Genomic DNA, 21,227 nt, shown 5'->3' with positions numbered 1-21,227 from the left:
GGCTGTTTCCCCTTGCCCAGAAAAGCCCAGGAAGCTGCTCCTAAAGCTGTAGTTCCAGTAATAACTTGCAAAAGGAAGATTTTATATTATTGTTGTTGTTGTTGTTTTGGTACCAGCCCTGGGGCTTGAACTCAGGGCTTGGGCACTGTTCCTGAGCTTTTGTGCTACCGGTTGAGCCACAGTTCCACTTCCAGCTTCTTTTTTTGAAGTTCATTGGAGATAAAAGTCTGGGGGGGGGGGCGGTGGGAAGGTGGCTCAGTGATAGAGCACTTGCCTTGCATGCCTGAAGCCCTGGGTTCGATTCCTCAGCACCACATAAGCAAAAAGAAAAAAGCCAGAAGTGGCACTGTGGCTCAAGTGGTAGAGTGCTGGCCTTGAGCTGAAGAGCTGAGGGACAGTGCCCACAACCAGACCCACCCCCCCCCAAAAAAAAAGTCTCATAGGCTTTCCTGCTCAGGCTGTTTTCAAACTGTGGGCCTCAGATCTCAGCCTCCTGGGTCTCTAGGATGACGGGCATGAGACACCTGTGCCCAGCATGTGTATTCTTTTCCTTCTGGGAGAAACCTGGGTCATTTCCCACCCAGGTTCTTTCAGAGCACCTCGTTTCCCAGGGCTGGTGGGTTTCTGGGGCTGGCAACAAAATTGTCTCTGACGGGTGGACCTCCTGCGGCCCTGTCTATGCGACAGGCAGCAGAGCCAGGCCGGAGGCAGGATTAGAGATGAGGGGAGCTAAAGGCGGGGAGCTATTAAAGAAGGTGGAGCCAGGGAAGGGAGATGAGAGGGGAGTGAACCTGTCACTCTTCTTCCAGTTATGTTCTGGAAGAATCCTTCCTGGGCATGTGAAGTCACTCTGGACGATGGGGTAGCCCCAGTGCCCTGGCTGCCCTCCAGAGGGGTGGGAAAGGAAGCGGTGAGGCCTGCGGGTGGGGAAGGGACTGGCCGAGGTGCAGCAGGACCAGGCTGGTAGGTAGACCTTATCTATAAGATGGGGTCTCCGCCCTGGGAAGGCCCCCCAGGGCCGCCGCACACCCACTCATCCGGTGTAGACTGTGGAGCCGCGGAGGGGCCTGCGGAGTCCCTGGCTCGGGAGTTCTGCTGCCCGGGGATCCGGCACGCACCGCAGGCCAGACCCCCGCGGCCCCCGGGACCCGTGCGTGACCCCCGCACGCGCAGCAGGCCCCGCGCCCTCCCGGCCCTCTCCCCCCTTCCTAGACTCACGCTGATCCGACTCTCGGCCCGCACCCACCACGGCCCGCTGCCCACCGCACCTGACTCCACCGCGCCACCGGGAGGAGGTCCACGCACGCCAGACAGCGTCCCCGGCCGAGCTGGTGAGCCGCGTCCCCCGCGAGCAAGGCGAGGCGGCCCGAGGCCGCGCAGGAGGCCAGGGCCGCCCCGGCCGCGGAGAGCTGCAAGGCACCGAGGGGAGGACGCGGTCAGCTCGGAAGGACGCAGCTGACCCCTGCAGGACGCGCCTGCAGACGAGCCCGGCGCGGCGGCCCACGCCCGTCGTCCCAGCACCCAGGAGGCTGAGATCGGACGCTCAGCATCAGCCGGGCAGGAGCGTCTGTGAGACTCCCATCTCAGTTAACCAGACGTGGACAGACGTGGAGCTGCGTGGCTTGTGTGGTAGAGCGCTAGCCTTGAGCAGAAGAGCTCAGGGACAGCGCCCAGGTCTGAGTTCAAGCCCCAGGAATGGCGCCAAAAAAAAAAAAGTTATATAGACACAAAAATTCATTTTATCATGAGTGTGTTATTATAATGATATATCTATTATATAGTAGATATTACATAGACCATATTATACATAACAATAATATATCACATATAATAGATACACTATAATACATATTACATATTGACATTGATAGATTATGTTGTATATGCCATATATTATGTAATATACTACATAAAAGTATGTATTGAATATACTGTATATTATATATAGTAAAATAGTAATGTTTATTAATATCATATAGTATATGTAGTATACATAATATATGATATACACAATATGCTATAGTATTATAATACTAGACAATTATATATTAAGATGACATAATAAAAATATATAATTATGTGATTCTATATTATATATAATTATATGATTACACAATATGTAACAACTATAACATAGCATATAAAACAATAAGATCATATAATATTATCATACTGAATTTCAGAACAGAAATGACCCATGGAAGCCTACCTCGAGCCAGGTTCTGGGCTTCCGCCAGCAGCTGAGGAGACCCTCCTCAGCAGTCCCACAGAGCTGAAGGCAGAGGTGGGCCAAGTGGAGCACCAGGAAGATGAGCTGGTGGAGAGACCACACATAGGCAAGATAGACAACAACTCTGTGTGAGCTGATGGCTCATATCCCTAGCTACTCATGAGGCTGAGACCTGAGAATCACAGTTTGAAGCCAGCCCAGGCAGAACTTTTCCAAAAGTCTGTGAGACTCCTATCTCCAACTAACCAGCAAAGAACCAGAAATGGAGTTATGGCTCAAGCGGCACCAGCCTTAAGTGAAAAAGCCTTGAAAGAGCATGAGGCCCTGAGTTCATGCCCCAGTACTGGCATCAAAAACCAAACACAGAACACTCAGACAAGTCTCCTCTCTCTCCTTAGCATGCTCAAAAAAGTCAGTCTTAATGTATACATATGACATACATGACATGAACATTCTTGATGAGCAAAAGTGCTCATCGAGGTGTCTGTATGTCACTTCTGATGGTTTAAAATATGGCACTGCAATACCACTTGCTTTGATGTGACCAAAAAGCAGTCTCCTGAAGGTTGATGCGCCCCTCCCCCTTTTCCAATGTAGTTTGGAGCTTAAGCTCCCTGTGTGATTTATACTTGGAGATGGGACCACAAAAAAGAAAAAAAAATGGTGCCAGGCACCGGTGGCTCACGCCTGTAATCCTAGCTACTCCGGAGGCTGAGATCTGAGGATCACAGTTAAAGCCAGCCGGGCAGGAAAGTCGGTGAAACTCTGATCTCCAATAAACCACCAGAAAACGGGAAGTGGCCACCAGAAAAACGGAAGTGGCACTGTGGCTCAAGTGGTAGAGTGCTAGCCTTGAGTTGAAGAGCTGAGGGACAGTGCCCAGGCCCAGAGTTCAAGCCCTACGACCGACGAAAAAAAAAAAAAGGTTAAATAACTGCATGAGGGTGGGGCCCTGGTCCTGCATGGCCTTATACATGTAGATCCCAGAGACCTCATGTGCTCCATGCTCATTCAATGGCAAAATGAAGTGGCCACGTGAGGATACAGGGAGGAGTCTGGCTCCCATAAGTCAGGAAGGCAACCGTCACCAGAGCACCACCTTTTCAGCAGCTTCATCTTAGACCTCCAGCATCCTGAACTGTGCTAAATAAATGTCTTCTATTTAAGTCACCCAGCCTTTGTACAGTCATCTCTTTTTTCTTCTTCTTCTTTTTTTTGGGGGGGGGTCTGGTTGTGGGCCTGAACACTGTCCCTCAGCTCTTCAGCTCAAGGCTAGCGCTATACCACTTGAGCCACAGCGCCACTTCCTGCTTTTTTCTTTTTGCTTATGTAGTGCTGAGGAATCGAACCCAGGGCCTCATGCATGCAAAGCAAGCGCTCTACCACTGAGCCACCTTCCCAGCCTGACAGTCATCTCTTTTATTCAGACTGCCTCCCCACAAATGCTTGAACCTTCACCCAACCTCACATATACTGTATTGTTTCCTATACATCTGAAACTATGATGAAGTTGAATTTAGAAATTTGCCCCCATGGGGCTGGGAAGGTGGCTCAGTGGTAGAGCGCTTGCCTTGCATGCCTGAGACCCTGGGTTCGATTCCTCAGCACCATATAAGCAAAAAGAAAAAAGCCGGAAGTGGCGCTGTGGCTCAAGTGGTAGAGTGCTAGCCTTGAGCTGAAGAGCTGAGGGACAGCGCCCAGGCCCAGAGTTCAGGCCCCATGACAGGACCAAAAAAAGAAAAGAAATTTGCCCCCATGAAAGATGAACAAGAAAAATTAATAAAAACAGAAGGACTAAAATGACTTAAAACTTAAGGATTATTTCAGGAATCTTCCATTTCATGTATTCTGACCACAGCTGACTGCAAGTTGAACCTATAGAAGGTGTGACTGGATGGTGGTGGTGTGTGTGTGTGTGTGGTGGGGAGGTGATTATATTTTATTAAGACAGCAGAAGCTGGTAGAGACCCATGGGAGACTTAGATCCCAGCCCATGAGAGACTTAGATCCCAGCCCTAAACCTCCTACATTTGGGCCACTTGTATGAGATTGGTCTCTCCACTGGGGGGCAGTATTTCCCAGGCCTCAAGACTTCCTGTGATGCCTCCTGGCATGATGGGAACATGACAAGGGTGTGATTAGCAGGATATGTTAGCCAATGAGGGTGCCCAGGCCAGGGGAAGGCTGGCCTCTGTGTGCTCATTCAGGAGGTCAGAGAAGCAGGTGAACTCACCTTGGGAAGCATGAGATAGTACTGGGGGGCTGAGTCACTATGGAAGATGCTGAAGGATTGCACTAGGAAAGAGGGGGTCAGGCCTCCAGTAGGGAGAATCTCCACACTCAGAGTCACGCTGGAGAAGAGTCGGGCTGTGGGGTTGTAGAGGGTGAAGTGCACAGACACTGCCCTGGTGCTCTGGTCAATCCACTTGCTGGCCCTCAGGGCAGCCAGGGCTGCATGGGCTTTGGGCCTGGAAAGCAGCACATACTGAGAGGAGGGTTGGGGGAGATGGAGCAAGGCTTTGAAGTCCCCAGAAAAACCCGGCTGGAGTGCAGTGCTTAGAACACCTCCTGTAAGCTTGCACAAGGACAAATGACACGGAAGCTTTGTCCTGAGGCTTGAACTTAGGGATTGAACACTGTCCCTGAGCTTTTTCACTCAAGCTAGCACTCTACCACTTGAGTCACAGCTCCACTTCTGACTTTTTTTTGGTAGCTTATTGGACATAAGAGTCTCATGGACTTTTCCACCTGGGCTGGTTTTGAACTGCAATCATCTGATCTCAGTCACCCGAGTAGCTAGGATTACAGGCATGGGTCAACAGTGCCCAGCTAACACTGGACCATTAAGGGGCTGGACAAATGGTTCTCTGTGTCTTGAGGACTCTGTTGGTGACAGTAAATTCCTCTCTCTTTGCTTCTCCCCCCTTCCCAGCAGCAACAACGATGGATGGCATCCTGGCTAAATTAGGGCTTCTGTTCTGATTTGTACAATGTACAAATGGAGGAGAAATGTCCAGTGTCTAGAATATTCAGTTACCTCTTTTTTTCTCTTTACAATGGACTCCATTGTTTAAAGCAATCACATTTTTACTAATCAGTGCCTGGACTGGGATTTGCCCTGCAACCTCACCGCAATGGATGCTCACCTTGTTCTGCCCAGGCTATGCACACAGGCCTCTTTTCTGGCCCCACAGGCCTCAGGACTACAAGAGACCGCACTTTGATTCTCAAGGCCTTGGGTTTCAGGGCTACACATGGGATCAGAGCCTCCAATGAGCATCCAGAATGGCCTGGGAGACTGGAACAAAACCACCAATCAGAAGAAGCTGTCAATCTCCACCCCAAGTCTGCCTGCATTGTGGCTCCCCCATTGTGCTGTACACTGGAGGAGCCAGAAGGACCAAGATACTATGTACTGAAGACTCCAACCTGAGACTCCATGGGACAAGCTGCAGATTTTCCCAAAAGGGGATGATACAGGTAAAACTCTCCTCCTAAGGCAGCCCCTTCTCCACATGAAAAAAAAAAAAGGTAAAAATTTTATCTTTAGATTAAAAATCCTGCCTTGTTTGCATACAGCACCAAGTCCAGTGGATACAGTAAACCAGACTCTAAGAGGTGTTTGGAAAGAGGAAGAGGAAGGTGAGTCTCCCTCCATCTCCTCCCACTCCACCCCGGTGCCTGGCAAGTTCCAGTCACTCTCAGCTCTGAGGACGCCGACACATCTATCCATTCCCAGCCTCAGTGTCCCCCAGAGTTTTCAAACTCAATTCCTGTTTAGAAGCAGAGCTTCACCTTGCACGGACCACAGGGAGAGACTTTGAGCTGCTTGATCACAGGGGTACCGAGGAGGTAGCATTTTCCTCCTAGAGCTCCTGGCTGAAAGAAGAAGAGAGATTCAGAATATTAAAATTTCTACAAAGGCTGGGGGAGCTTGGACGAGGGACCCACTACATTTCCACCAACATTTTAAGACACCCCCCTCCCTCCCCAGCCTCATCTGGAGAAAAGACTAGCATTCGAATGACATTTCAGTATCCACAACTTCTCATGATCTTTATTTTGATCTCTTCAGATTTCGTCACAGTTGTTGTTTCATGATATCACATAGAATCCAATAAAAATGAAATGAAAAATAGTACTTGAGGAATACAACTCAAAGATATTGCCAGATTTTGTTTGCTTATATTAAACGTGGGGCTTTGCAGTTATTAGGCAGACACTCTACCTCTTGATTCTTCTTTGCTTTTTTTTTTTTTTTTTTTTTTTTTGAGATAGGGTCTTACCTTTTGCCCTAGCCACTGGTCTAGCATTCTCCTGCAGTATTCTAGGGACATGAAACCAAAGCTGTTGGCAATGACAGGCACACAGCACTAGCTCAGTTTTCTTTTTCTTTTTTTTTTTTCCTTTTTCTTAAATTCTTTATTGTGATTAAGTGATTACATAATTTCCCAAACTTCACAGTATTATGGGATGGTGATGCTTAGTTAAAGTCACAAATGCATTCTAACTTTCATGGGGCAAATTGTCTATCATGGTCTATAGCATTTATGAGTTCTGTGTAGCTCAGTTTTCTTATTGAGATGGGCTCACCCAAACTTTTCAGCTTGGACTGTCTTGGAACTGTGTTCCTTCCAAGTAGCTAGCATTACAGGTGTGAACCACTATACCTGGCTAAGATATCAACTCTTTTTTCTTTTTAGAAGGAAGGGAGAAAATAAGACAGGGAGCAAGGAATGAGATATTTATAAAATGCTATTCTTTTCATTTTTAAACTTGTGACCTGCTTGTCTCTTTCCAGACCTTCTTTGATTCCTCTTTCTTAAACCTTTGCTCCTCCTCTGACCTGGGGACATTGCTAGTGTCCCTTGTCATGCGAGTCCACACTGGAAACCAGAATCTGCCACGGACTCGCTCTGCACCTATTCAGCCCTATGATTCTCTATGTGTGTCCCCAGGGCCAGATGGGGCTTATAAACATGGAGCCTGGAGTCCCACACAGCTCAGGGAGAGGTGGGAGGGGTACATGAACCTGGAGAGTAATGGGAGCTCCCTGGGAGCAAAGCCATGGCCCTGCAACCAACATAGCCATTCAGAGCCTTACATGGCTGTGTAGCTGGGCCCACTTCACCGTGGCACACTTGAGAGGTGGAGAGGCAGGACCACACACCTGAGCCCTAGGCACCTGGCCAGCAGCAGAGAGGCCTTCTGGGTACAGCCCGTCCAGCAGCGCGGTCACACACCAGTCCCACCAGCCGTCAGGGCCTCTCAGGTCCCGTAGGTAATTCCTGGCCTCTCTTAATTGGACAACAAAAGCAAAATGTTGTTTGTGCATTCAGGAAAACAATTCAAAGTTAGCACAGAAATGTTCTTTCTTGCCTGACGTGCAGATTTCAGGTACTCTAGGGACATGAAACCAAAACTGTTGGCAACATATGGCTCAAACCCTGGGATTCACTTTGTTCCCAGGTGGCAGGAGAGAAGATAGAATAGTGGGAAAGGCACTCACTCATTGTTTCATTCATTAATTCATTCATTTGAGACATATCACTGTGCAACTATATCAGACACTTCCTAGGCACTGGGAAGTGGAAAATTAATTCCTTGCTTGGTATGGGGAAATGGATTAATAAGGAAGATACACAGATGCTCCCCAACAACAAAGGTTCACCTTATGATTGTTTGACTTTACAGAACTGTGGAGTTCATTCATCAATCATTCACTTTCAGCACAGTATTCAAGAAATTCTATGAGACATTCTGCATGTGAGTCTAAAGGAGAATCCTGTTAAGTGAAGTTGCCCAACTGTAAGTGAACCAGAGTGCTTTAAGCATGTCAGAGCAGGCTGGCTGAGATAGGGTGCTGGCTAGGCCCAGCTGACTGTAATCTGTGTGTGTGTGTGTGTGTGTGTGTGTGTGTGTGTGTGTGTGTGTGTGTGTGTGTGTGTGTGTGTGTGTGTGTGATTACTAGGGCTTGAACTCAGGGCCTGGGCGTAGGCCCAGCTGACTGTAATCTGTGTGTGTGTGTGTGTGTGTGTGTGTGTGTGTGTGTGTGTGTGTGTGTGTGTGATTACTAGGGCTTGAACTCAGGGCCTGGGCACTGTCCCTGAGCTTTTTTGCTCAAGGATTGCATTCTATCACTTGAGCCACAACTCTACTTCTGGCTGTTTGATGGTTAATTGGAGATAATGTCTCATGGAACTTTTCTGCTTAGACTGGCTTTGAACCACAATCCTCAGATCTCAGCCTCCTGAGTAGCTAGGATTATAGGTGTCAGCTGCTGGTACCCTATACATCAATGCTTTAATTTTTTTCTTTTTACTTAGGCTGGTTCCCATTTGTCATGGGTTTATTGTGACAAAACCCATCATAAGTTGAGGAGCATGTTCGGCATAGAACAAAGTGACAGGTATGAATGAGATGAAGCAGGAGTGACGGTGGACAGGAAGTGAAGTGGGAGGTGGGTGGGTAGGTAGAAATCGTAGTTCACATGGCCACAGGATGCAGCAATATGAGGTGACACCTCAGCAAAGACCTGAAGGCCCTGAGGGAGGAGCCACATGGTCATCTGAGGAAGTATGGAGGCCCACAAGACTGGGCAGAGAGCTGGGTGAGGAATAGACAGGGGCTCTGGACACAGGGGTCAAGGCTCAGCCTCCCTCTGCCTGGCTGCTGAAGGGGCCTGGCTGGTGTGTAACCTGCCTGTAGGATGGCCGTGAGCAGCCATGAGCAGGTGTAGGTACACAAGTGCCGGCATTGCCTGACCTTCACGGTGGGGATGGAAGCGCATGCCAGGCAAGCACTGCATGAACTGTACCTGGCCCACCACCACCGCAGGCCTTCTACTCGTATCAGCTATGCCCTTCCTGTTAACGTGAGGATGCGGATTGAAGGGGGCACTGAAACAATCGCACATTGACCAGGTGTGGCGCCTCAGCTCACTCACACAGCGACGGGTACCTGTGCAATGGCTGTGCAACAGGAAATGAAAAGAGACTACAAATTCCTGGAGAAAGCCAAATGCCTCTCACCTCCAGCTCCAAACCTCTCATCCTTGGAGGGGAGGATGCAGGATGAATAAAGGTGAGGATAATACAGCATGCATGCTCACCAAGTAGAGACAAGTCTGATGTGACCGTTTAATCCAGATCTTTCTCCATGAAAAGAAGAGGTTAAAATACTTCTCAGAGGAATTGATTTCACTGGAGAGAGTGGTAAGACATTAGAAAAGAGTATCAACTTCAAGATCACATGTGGTGATGCATGTCTGTAATCTCAGCTTACATAGAAAGTGGAGACTGGGAGGATCAGGGTTCAAGGGCTGATCAGGGGAAAAAAGTTAGGGAGATCCCATCTCAACCAACAAGCTGGGTGTGGTAGAGGATGTCTATAATCCTAGCAATGCCAGAGGCATAGGTAGGAGGATCACCATCTAAGGCAAAAAGTACAAGAGCCTATCTAAAAACTAACTAAAAGGAAAAAGGGTCAAAAGTGTGGTTCAATTGGTACAGCATCTTCCCAACTAGAGAAAAGTCCTGAGTTCAAATCCCAACCCTGTCCAAAAAAAAAAAAAACAGGGAGGAAAGGATATAAGTTCAAGTAATCCAAGTACACACAACATTGTCCAGACTGTAGCAAAGGATTCATGTGACTGTGATTCCTCCTTTTGCTGAAGAGAGGTTCTTCCCTAGGTGAAGCAGACTGACCTCAGGGAAGCCAAGTGCATTGTATGTCTCCTGCCAGAGCAGAGGGAAGCTCACAGATCTGCACAAAACTTTCCCAGCATGGGGTTTTCCTGCTTGCTGTCTCGCTGTGACTCAGTATGTCCCCTAAAATCTCTTCATTCCCCCAAGGATGAAGTTTGAGACAGAAAAGTCGCCTCTATTTTCCTCAGGACCAGCTTTCCTTCCACGCATGTCTGTTTCCCAGTTTTTCAGTAGGAGGACACACGGTAGGAACCTTAGATTCCAGAAACAAGACTACTCCAAAGGATAGAGAGACAGTTTGTTTTTCTTCAGGGTCTGGGCACTGTCCCTGAGCTTCTTTTTGCTCAAGGCTATCATCTACCACTTGAGCCACAGTGCCATTTCTGGCTTTTTCTGTTGATGTGGTACTGAGGACTCGAAGTCAGGGCTTCATACATGCTAGGCAAGCACTCTACCACTAAGCCATGTTCCCAGCCTGACAGACAGTTCTTCAACTGGTGGCCATGACTTGGGCAGATTGGACTTGGAAGCAAAGCCGGGTGACAGAGGTTGGTGCTGGGGCCAGCTCCCACCAGGCTGAAACCAGTGTGGACACAATTACTGACTCCTGTTTAGTGTCATCTTACTGGGAGCATTTATACCAGAGGAACCAGCAGGCAAATGCTACCATTAGGAATCTCTATCCTGCAAGACCAGAATGGCGGACAGTGAATCAACACCCCACCAAGCCCACAGCCTCAGCAGAGGGCTCAGGCAGATAGGCTGCTAAAGATTGAGGGAAATTTTTGAAAAAAAAGTATTGCCAAACCTTCATGTTATGACAATACTTGGACAACATAAAAGGAAACCAAGGTCAAAGAAAGATCACTGACATATAAATGTTTTGAGAACCAATTTATTGGATTGGTTTTATTTCCTTTTTCTCTCCCATTCCAGCATTTGGTCTTCCTTGGTTTTCCATTTGGAAGTCTGCCCTGTGTGGGTCTTTGGATGGGTGCTTTTCTCAGTTCTACTTTCCACTGTTACCTTGGTCAGACTATGTATTCAAGCCAGGTACTGGTGGCCATGCCTGTATTCACAACTATTCAGGGAGCACTCTCCCACTTAGCTATATCTGCATCCCAAGTATGCACAGTGTTTGGAGAAATGGTGTTGCTTCTGGACCCCTGTCCTCTGCTGGGGTAATATTAAAGAAACAAAATCAAGAAAGGCCTGAGTGGGACTCAACACCGAGACACCCCATACCAGGAACCCACTTCCTCCTTGTTCCCAGCACACTAACGGGCAGACATGAACCCAAGAACCCAATAATATTCTGGCTCTGACTGTGTTAATTACAGCAATAATATAAAAAACTACAAAGCCAGCTAAGCAAGGTGGAAAAAAGCCAACTATTAGTGTCCGTGTTTGGCTTTTGTTTGGAGCATGGTGCTTTACTGGGTTGGTTTTGTTTGGTTTTACTTGGAATTTTTTTTGGGGGGGGGGGTCCGGTTGTGGTGCTTGAACTCTGGGCCTGGGCGCTGTCCCTCAGCTCTTCAGCTCAAGGCTAGTGCTCTACCACTTGAACCACAGCACCACTTCCAGCTTTTTTCTTTTTGCTTATGTAGTACTGAGGAATCGAACCCAGGGCCTCAGGCATGCAAGGCAAGTGCTCTACCACTGAGCCACCTTCCCAGCCCCTTTATTTGGAGTTTTATGAGACTATTGAGTTCAGAAGCACTCCAAATACAATATAAATATGAGTCCCACAGCATGATAATATTTTGTGCAGAGGAGAGACTCCTCCTTTCACCGAGGAAGATACTACAGCCAGCCAAAAGATGGCAAATTACCCAGGAACCCTTAGAAAGTCAAGGGCTCAATCCCTGATTCCACTTCAGGGCTTCACTAAGACCCTCCAAAGTCCGTGTTTTAGGATTAGTTGTGGGATGGGGAGGAGGAGCAGGAGAGCACTCAGAACATGCACAGGAAGTGGTCAACAGCAGAGTGGTCTATGGACACACCTCAGGCTCACAAATATTATGACAGCTGCGATGTTTCTGCTGGGAATTGCAAGAGACAGCCATTCATATGAGAAACATCAAAGACTGTTCACTGAGGAAATACGAGATGAAAAACGAATTAGCTAGAGTCAGCAGTTGTTGAATCTTGACTTCTACTTCTAGAGGGACCTTCCCACATCACCCTTTAATTTGTCTCACAGCATCATCTAGTGGTCTGGTCTGTGCACCTGCTCAGAGAGGACAGCTGACAAGTCAGTCCTGAAGTCACTGCTACATTTGCAAATAGGCAAGTAGAAAACACCAGTTAGCTGTACTTGGAGAGTGCTTGGCAATAGGAAATAAGATTACTGAGATACTAGAAAGAGTACAGAGTCATTGAAAGGTGACTTCCAGGTTTTACCTTGTTAGTGAGTCATAAAAATAGGAAGGATGGGTACCTGCAATCTACCTACTCTGGAGGCTGAGATACAGAGCATAGCAGTTTGAAGCCAGCCTAGGCAGAAGTCTGCTAGACTCCATCTCCAAAACAACAAGCAAAAGCCTAGACTGGTGGCATAGTTCATGTGGTAGAACACCAGCCAAGCAAAATGAGCAAGTCTGAGGCCCTGAAGTCAAACTCTAGTATTGGCAAACTGGTAACTAATAAAGGGTGACATTTGCTAGTCACTACCTCATTGTATATCAATAACAATCTTGCAGGAAATAAAAATGATTCATTTTTATTTTTGCCATTCCTGGTCCTTGAACCCTGGGCCTAGCCATTGTTCCTAAGATCTTTGAGTTACAACACCATTTCTGGCTTTTTCTGTGATTAATTGGAGATAAGAGTCTCATGAACTTTCCTGCCAGGTAAGAAAGTCTGTGGCTCTTATCTCCAATTAACCACCCAAAGAGCCAAAAGTAGAGCTGTGGCTCAAGTAGTAGAGTGCTAAGCTTGAGTATAAAAGCTCAAGGACAGCTCCCAGACACTGAGTTCAGGAATGACACACACACACACACACACACACACACACACAGAGAGAGAGAGAGAGAGAGAGAGAGAGAGAGAGAGAGAGAGAGAGAGAGAGAGAGAGAGAGAGAGAGAGAGAGAGAGAGAGAGAGAGAGAGAAGGGAAGGAATAGACTTGAAAAGCAGCAGTACTCTTTTTTTTTTTTTTTTTTTTTGCCAATCCTGGCACTTGAACTCAAGGCCTGGGCACTGTCCCTGAACTTCTTTTGCTCAAGGCTAGCACTCTACCACTTGAGCCACAGCGCCACTTCTGGCTTTTTCTGTGTATGTGGTACTGAGGAATGGAACCCAGGACTTCATGCATGCTAGGCAAGCACTCTACCACTAAGCCACATTCCCAGCCCAAAAGTAGCAGTACACTTGAGGGAGTATTGTTGCAGACAGTTTGAAATTAGGTATTCTGCATTGTGACCATAGCTTTGGTGGAAGAACTCTGATGTTTTTTAAAAAAATACAGAAAATAAAACTTTGGGGTCCAGAATTTAAAGGGTTTTGGGACATCCCTGTTTTGTTATTGACCCCCAAATGAGATGCTAGCACAAGGTCAACATTTGTGAACAGAGGTCTCCTAGGAAGACATTTAACAAGATTTCCTAGAGTTCATATATGGTATGTGGTTAATCTTTCTCTGGGCCTCAGTTGTGCCTGGGTAAAATGAGCCAGAGGGGTGGACTAAACAATGCTCAGGGTTGACTTGCTCCCTGGTCTGTTCTAGAGGAGGACGAATTGGCAGCTTATCTACAGTAAGAAGGAGACCCCTCTGGAGACCCCTCTGGAGACCTGACTGCAGGGTTCCTTTTGGCATGAGCCAGCCATGAATTAATACGCCAGTCTCCTCCCCTGCCCCAGGTCTACAGGTGTTCCCCAAATTTCCTACCTCATAAATTCCTTCCGGAAAGCTTGATTGAGAGAACGTTCCGCTGGGGAAACTTTCCCGTAGATTATCAGCAAAAGCAGAAGCAGTGTGAGGATGGACATGCAGATGTCTCTGTGAGAAAAACAAACCTGAGTTGGCATCTTTGTGCATCCCGTGTGCACCTGCTGAGTGTTTCCCCAACCCTGCTCATGGAGCTGGGCTTTTGTCCTTGGGAAGAAACTTTAATGTGTAATTTATTGGGGTTCACTTCTTTTCCCTCTCTCCCCTCTACATCTACTTTTCCCAGCATTTTTTTTGGTAGTACTGGGTCTGAACTCAGACCCTCCAGCTTGCTAGACAGGTGCTTATTACTGAACCACATCTTCAGCCCTTCTATCTTTATCTTTTTTTTTTTTTTTTGGTCGGTTGTGGGGCTTGAACTCTGGGCTTGGGCGCTGTCCCTGTGCTCTTCAGCTCAAGGCGAGTGATCTACCGCTTGAGCCACAGCGCCACTCTCCAGCCCTTTTTACATAGTATTTTGAGATAGAATCTCACTTTTTAGTGTGAGCCTGTGCTGGGACTGTAATCCTCCTAATTTGTCTTCTTGAGGCTGAGAAGAAAGGCATGTGCTAGTACATCCCTCAACTTCTTCCACTGAGATGGACTCCTGAAAACTTTTTTTTTTGCCTAGCCTGGCCTATGTGATCCTCTCAATCTCTGCCTCCTGAGTAGCCATGATAATAGGTATGAGTTACCATGCCCAGCTTCTAGCACCATTTTTGAAAAAAACCAAGTCTTTGAATTTTCTTTGCATCTTCTTGAAAGGTGCAAATCACTTGAACATATTTGTGTGTGGTTCTATTTCCTGGCTATTTTGTTCCACTGACCTATGTCCATTCTACTATGTTTTTTATTCTACTACCAAATACCCAGTCTTGGTTTCTGTAGTGTCAGTCCTTTAACTTTGACCTTCTGCTTTAGAATTGCTTTGGTTCTCCAGTTCCTCTGTTTCCCATACACATTGCAAAATCCATTTGCTAATATCTTGGTAGCTCACACCTATAATCCTAGCTACTCAGGAGGCTCAGATTTGAGGATTGTAGTTTGAAGCTATCCAGGGCAGGAAAGTCTGTGAGACTATCTCTAATTAACCACCAGAAAACTGGAAGTGGAACTGTGTCTCAAGCGGTAGAATATTAGCCTTAAACACAAAAGCTCAGGGACAGAGCCCAGACCCTGAGTTCAAACCCTGAGACTAACCAAGAAAAAAAAATTCATCTAATAATATCTATTTTTTAAAAAAACTTATGAGAGGGGCTGGGAAAGTGGCTTAGTGATTGTTTGTTTGCCTAGTATGCATGGAGCCCTGGGTTCGATTCCTCAGTGCCACATAAATAGAAAAATCCAGAAGTGGTGCCATGGCTCAAGTAGTAGAGTGCTAGCCTTGTGCAAAAGAAGTTCAGGGACAGTGCCCAGGCCCTGAGTTCAAACCCCAGGACTAGTGAGAAAAAAAAAGCTTATGGGATTTCAATTGTGATTGTATACACCAATGCAATACAGATATATTGTCTTTTATTCAATGCATACTGTATTTGTATTGATTTAGATCTAAGCTGCATTCCCAGCCATAGATTCTTTTTTTGTTTTGTTTTGTTCTGTAGATTTCTCAATCTTTTTCTTTTGGTATTTTTAAAAATGTGTTCTTTGTATAAACTGTAAATTGCCTAGACAAACAAATAACAACAACAGCCTACGTTACCCCCATACACACAAAATATCTGATTAAGGCTGAACAGCTTGGGGCAGGCCATCTTAAAGATGTGTGTCAAGAACCCCCTCTCCCTCTCTCCTTCACTGTTGTTTATGAGCAATGCCTGGATTCATTCATTTATTTCTTGAAGTTGCAAAAATGTTCAAGTTCTTATTCCATCATTCACCCTCCACCATTGACTGGAACATCTGTCTGAGAACCCCCTGTCCCTCCTGTGCTTCCCACATACAGTGTGTTAGGGAAGGCAGGGCTGACAATTTCATTTCCTTGTCAAAGGTTGTTTACTGAGCACCTGCCCACATTGATCAGTTACCCTAAACTCATGGCCTTGAATACACTGCATAAGCTTCAGTTCATTATGCTTACTATTCTTCATCTGGTATCCAATTAGCTCATCTTTGACCAATATGAGTCTCTTCCAATTGACTGCTGAGTTCTTCAGTAAGGACCCTAGTTTTCTCAATTGCCTCCTTGATTAATAAAGATTCTGAGCTCAATTTGTATATTTCCTGTCACAGATCTCATATCAGTGATTCTTAGTTGTTTCTTTTTTAACTTGTTTGTCAGTCATGGGGCTTGAACTCAGGGCCTGAGGATTGTCCCTGAGCTCTTTTGCTGAAGGCTAGTGCCCTACCACAGTGAGCCACAGCTCTACTTCCAGATCCTTGGTTCTTTTTGCTTTAAAATGGTATTTGTAGCTAGGCACCTATGGCTCACATCTGTTTGTTTTGTTTTGTTGTTGGCCATGGGGCTTGAACTCTGGGCCTGGGTGCTCAATCTTTAGCTCAAGGCTAGTGCTCTACCACTTGAGCCACAGCACCACTTCCAGTTTTCTGAGTGGTTTACTGGAAATAAGAGTCTCACTGACTTTCCTGCCTACGCTGGCTTTGAACCATGATCCTCAGATCTCAGCCTCCTGAGTAGCTAGGATTACAGGCCTGAGCCATTGGCACCTGGCTCTGTGGCTCACATCTGTGGCTCACAGCCTCCTACTCAGGAGGCTGAGATTTGAGGATCAAGGACTGAAGCCAGTGAGACAAATTGGAGAGACTCTTAACTCTAATTAACCAGCCAATCTTTAAGTGGAGGTGGGCCTCAAATGGTAGAGCTCCAGCCTTGAGGGAAAAAGCTAAGAGAGAACTTGGGGCCCTGCATTCAAGTCCCAATAGCAGCATGTGCTGAGAATCTAAGTTCTAGGAGCTCCTTGCTCTTAGGTTGTTTCTAGTTCTTTTATTAGCAAATACATCTATAAAATGTGATTTCTTCAACGATCCTCACATATAATAAACCTCATACCTATATTTTTTAATTCAAAAAAGTGTGCTGATTTTCTTTAAATCAGTCGTAGGGCTTGAACTCAGGGCCTGGGTGATATCTCTGAGCTGTTTTGCTCAAGGCTAGCGTTCTACCACTTTGAGCCACAGCACTTCTGGTTTTCTGGTGGTTCTTTGGAGATAAGAATCTCATTGACTTTCCTCACTGGGCTGGCTTTGAACTGCAATTCTCTGATCTCAGCCTCCTGAGTAGCTAAGTTACAGGCATGAGCCACCAGCACCTGGCTTATGTCAATATTTTTGAACTACCATCTTTCTCCTACCAAGGACAACATTTCTGAAGGATCGCAACAAGAGAATTAGAAAATCACTGGAGTCTTAACGTGGTTTCCCCACTGTGTGAGTCAACCATCATAATGAAGGCACCAGTGGCTCCGCAGGCCAGTGCAACTTGTGAAGAAGGGTCTGTGCCTATCTTCCCAGTGATTTTCTGCCCTTTGGGATTAAGCTTGTTAGCCCATAAGTTTAATTTTAATGCCAAGTTTTACAAATCTTAATCCTTTTTTCCCCATAAGTAGCTCTTTTCTAAAGCTGTCTGAGCTATCACCCCATGCTTTGTCTAGGGAAAGCCACATGCACACCCATGCATACTCTGTCCTGAATCGATTGGGTGTACCGCGTTATTCCCCACCCCCTACCCCCCACATCCATCTACCTGTTGACTCTCACATAGGCTCTAAATGGCTCTGTCTGGAGTCTGGTTGGACAGCACATGTGCAGCGCTGAGCGCAACTCCCACTGTGTACTTGATGACCCAGATGACACATAGGTACGTATAGTGACTCTCATTACACAAGTCTCCACATGACTTTTCTCCTATATGGATATTCTCATGTTTTTACTTATTATTTCTGGAAGCCAGAATGCTGGGGGAAAGTATGTACTTCTGTATGTATAAAAAAAGTTTCCAGATTTTTCTGGATGCTGATGGCTCATGGCTGTCATTCTAGTTACTCAGGATGTTGAGATCTGAAGATTGTTTCAAAGCCATCCCAGGCAGGAAAGTCTGTGAGACTCTAATCCCTAATTAACCATTGAAAAGTCAGAAGTGGGGCTGTGGCTCAGGTGATAGAATGCCAGCCTTGAGCAAAAAAGGTAAGATCATGAGACTCTGAGTTCAAGCCCCTATATTGGCACACACACCAAAAACATGATGTCCCAATAACAATCATAGCATCTCTCTATGGAAAAGGATTCAACTCAGAGTATATTCTGGATTTAAAGAGAACTAATGCTGAGATCTGAGGATCATGGTTCAAAGCCAGCCCAGGCAGGAAAGGCCATGAAACTCTTATCTCCAATAAACCAACAAAAAAACGGAAATGGTGCTGTAGCTCAAGTGGTATAGCGCTCACCTTGAGCTGAAGAGCTGAGGGACAGCGCCCAAGCCCATAGTTCAAGCCCCATGACTGAAAAAAAAAAAAAGAGAGAAAACAAATGATGCTTCATGCTGATAGGAAGTAGTATTTAAAGGAAAATGGTCAAAGGTGCAATTATATGTTTTAACATCTCCATTGTGGGAAAAGTGTCAGGAATTTCCAAATCCTTCACAAACTACAACAGAAATCTTGAGTCTAGAATTCAGAATCTAGAGAATAGTTCAGCTACTACTTATAGAAGAACTCAGGAGTGACTGTCATTTGTTGACCACCATGTGTGGAGAAGGGGTTGGGCACCATTGAGACAAACATGATCCAAGTCTAATTTGGAGAAATTTGCTACCAGGATGATGTTTAAGTTTTGTGTTTTATTTTTAAAAAATCAAACAGCTTCTGGGTTGAGCATCATGCCTACTACAATATGAAATTATTTTTTATTTCTTTTTGCACCAGTACTGCAGTTTGAGTTCAGAGCTTGGGCACCATCTCTTCTTCACTCATGCCTGGCACTCACCCACCTGAACCACACCTCTGCTTTCAGCTCTTTGTTGGTTAACTGGAGATTGAGAGTCTCCTGGACTTTTCTGTCCAGCCTGCCTTCGAACTGGGATCTTCAGATCTTAGCTTCCCAAGTAGTTAGGATTACAGGCATGAGCTACTAGTACCCAATTTGAAATTTATTTGACAATAATGCCATTGGGCCCAGCTGATGCCCACCGAAGAAGTGCCACCATTACCTTTGGCTTTCCCCAGGCCCGTGTGCCCAGCTGGGGAGTGGAGTTCCAGTCTACAGCTGAGTAATGAAGTGTGAGCAGTATGAAATAAGGCTGGCTGTGCACTTAGTCTGTGTGTGGATGAAGAAGTCCAGGGTAGTTTAAGAGCCAACTTTAAGTTGTTGGTTTTGTTTTCTCCAGTTCAGTTTCCCCACCTGCTGGTGTGTGGAGCACAGATTGATGCATCTGTACTCCAATTCTCCAGTGAGAACAATCTTAGAACTATCAACAGCAATGCGGCATGCTGCTCTGAAAGGAGCACCGGGCCACAGCCTGCCATCACCTCCAGACTTGCACCTACCTCAGGGCTGCCTGGGTGTGGCCCTGTCTTCTCAGCCTCTCTCGGATGACCCTCAGTTGGGCCATCGATGGTGGCCGTGCCCAGCGCAGGTGGCGCTCACGGCGACGGGCAGCCAAGACCTAGGAGAGATGAGAGAGCCATAAGCTGGAGCTGGTGTTGAGGGAGAGAGGCCATTGGCATTCCTGGCAGGCCCAGTGCCCCCATCATCAGGGGAACAAAATGTTCTGTGTGCAGACCACACAGAACAGGTTGTTGGGAGAGGCCAGGAACAGGGCAGCCCTATTTACAAACTCTGCTCACGTCTCAGGCACGCAGCTTTGGCAGGGATTGCAACCGCGACTACAAAGAAGAGCTTCACATAGCAGACATGCCTGCCACTGTCAAATTATAGGAGCAATTACAGCTGGCATTTGTACAGTAGCTTTTCTTAAGGCCGTGGCAGACTGGAGAAGCCATTTTAAAGTGCTGTCTAAGCAAGAAATGATATTTGGTTTTGTTTTATACTTCACTGGGGCTTGAACTCAGAGCCTCACACTCTTGTTTTGTATGTTTTGGGTTTTTTTTGCTCAAGGTTGGCACTCTATCACTTGAGCCACATCACCAGTTCTGGACTTTTACTGGTTAATTGGAGACAAAAAAAGTCTCATGGATTTTTCTACCAGGCTGGCTTTGAACTGCAAGTCTCAGATCTCAGCCTCTTGAATAGCTTGGATTACAGGTGTGAGCCACCAGTGCCTGTTTTTCTTTTTAGAAAGCATGACTGATTTCAGGCTGTATCTGTGTAGCTGGAAATGTGAATCCTTTAAAGGTTTTCATTTATTTCTTACTCATTCGTTTTTCTATTCCACCGGCATGGAGTCTGAGAAATCACAGACAGTTCTTCCTCCCAGAGCTACTGGGTTTTTGAGCAATACACAGCAAGTGCAAATGCTGTAGTGTGAGGCTTGGAAATTCAAATTCTCCTGGCAGGACATTTGCTATGGCGAGGCAAAGAGAAACTCTGTAGGTGCAGCATGGGTTTGACGGTACCAGGCCCTGACCAAGGCTGACTGGTCAAAGGAATCTCAGAGAGAAGATGTGACTACAAAAAGAGAAAGAACAGAGATGGGGGTGGCTGCACCTAAGGGGCAGAGAAGGAAGTGAGCCTTTTTTGTAGCAAGGAAAGATGGCATTTGACATTTTTGAGGAGAAAGGAGCGTTATGATTGCTCAAAGCAGAGATACTGGTCAGTAGGGTGCAGGAGGAGAGCCGACAGGAATTCAGGTTTGGGCTCCAGGCCACAGTTTGCTGTTATATGGCCTTGGATTAGTGACTTCCTATTTCTGAGCTGTTATTACCTTGTTCTAAAAGTGGGGACCCAGCCAAGCACTGGTGGCTCATGCCTGTAAGCCTAACAACTCAGGAGAGTGAGATCTGAGGATTATGGTTTGAAGCCAGCTCAGACAAGAAAGCCCATTAGACTCAAATCTCCAATAAACTACTCAAAAAAAAACCTGGAAGTGGATCTTTAACTCTAGTGGTAGAGTACTAGGCCTCAAGCAAAAGAAGCTCAGGGACAGCTACAGACCACACACCACATACATACTTCATACACCTGAAGGGAGCAAGAAAGTGTGAGCATCTTCATGATAACTTCATGCTCACTTTCATGTCATTCACACTGTACAAGACAATGCTACACATAAAACAGGCAAGGGCTGGCAGCAGGGAGAGAGGAACAGAGGAGAGGGAAGGGAAAAAAGTAAGAGGGGAAGAAGAAAAGGGAGAAGAGAAGGAAAGAGGAAAGGTGTAAGGGAGAGAGATGGGAAAGAGGGAGGGATAAAGAGTGGGAGAGAGAGAGAGGAAGGGAAGATGGAAGGAAAGAAG

At 46.4% G+C, this 21,227-nt stretch overlaps 1 protein-coding gene across 1 annotated transcript in view; it reads right to left on the bottom strand.

Moving 5' to 3' along the window:
* Pkd1l1 (polycystin 1 like 1, transient receptor potential channel interacting) overlaps nt 1-21,227 on the bottom strand; it is a 105,605-nt gene that overhangs the window by 13,172 nt on the left and 71,206 nt on the right. The window contains exons 38-45 of the mRNA XM_070014542.1: nt 19,362-19,480; nt 13,825-13,935; nt 7,401-7,527; nt 6,026-6,109; nt 5,377-5,528; nt 4,464-4,698; nt 2,210-2,314; nt 1,269-1,409 (exon numbers count right to left, since the gene is read on the bottom strand). Coding sequence (XP_069870643.1) covers nt 1,269-1,409; nt 2,210-2,314; nt 4,464-4,698; nt 5,377-5,528; nt 6,026-6,109; nt 7,401-7,527; nt 13,825-13,935; nt 19,362-19,480 — 1,074 coding nt within the window. The remainder of the gene's footprint in view (nt 1-1,268; nt 1,410-2,209; nt 2,315-4,463; nt 4,699-5,376; nt 5,529-6,025; nt 6,110-7,400; nt 7,528-13,824; nt 13,936-19,361; nt 19,481-21,227) is intronic.

The sequence above is a fragment of the Dipodomys merriami genome, unplaced genomic scaffold, assembly GCF_024711535.1.
Source record: "Dipodomys merriami isolate MVZ:Mamm:240054 unplaced genomic scaffold, mDipMer1.0.p SCAF_98, whole genome shotgun sequence".
NCBI classification, from domain to species: domain Eukaryota; kingdom Metazoa; phylum Chordata; class Mammalia; order Rodentia; family Heteromyidae; genus Dipodomys; species Dipodomys merriami.
Note: the sequence above shows the minus strand (reverse complement) of the source record. Positions and strands in the feature narration are given on the sequence as shown.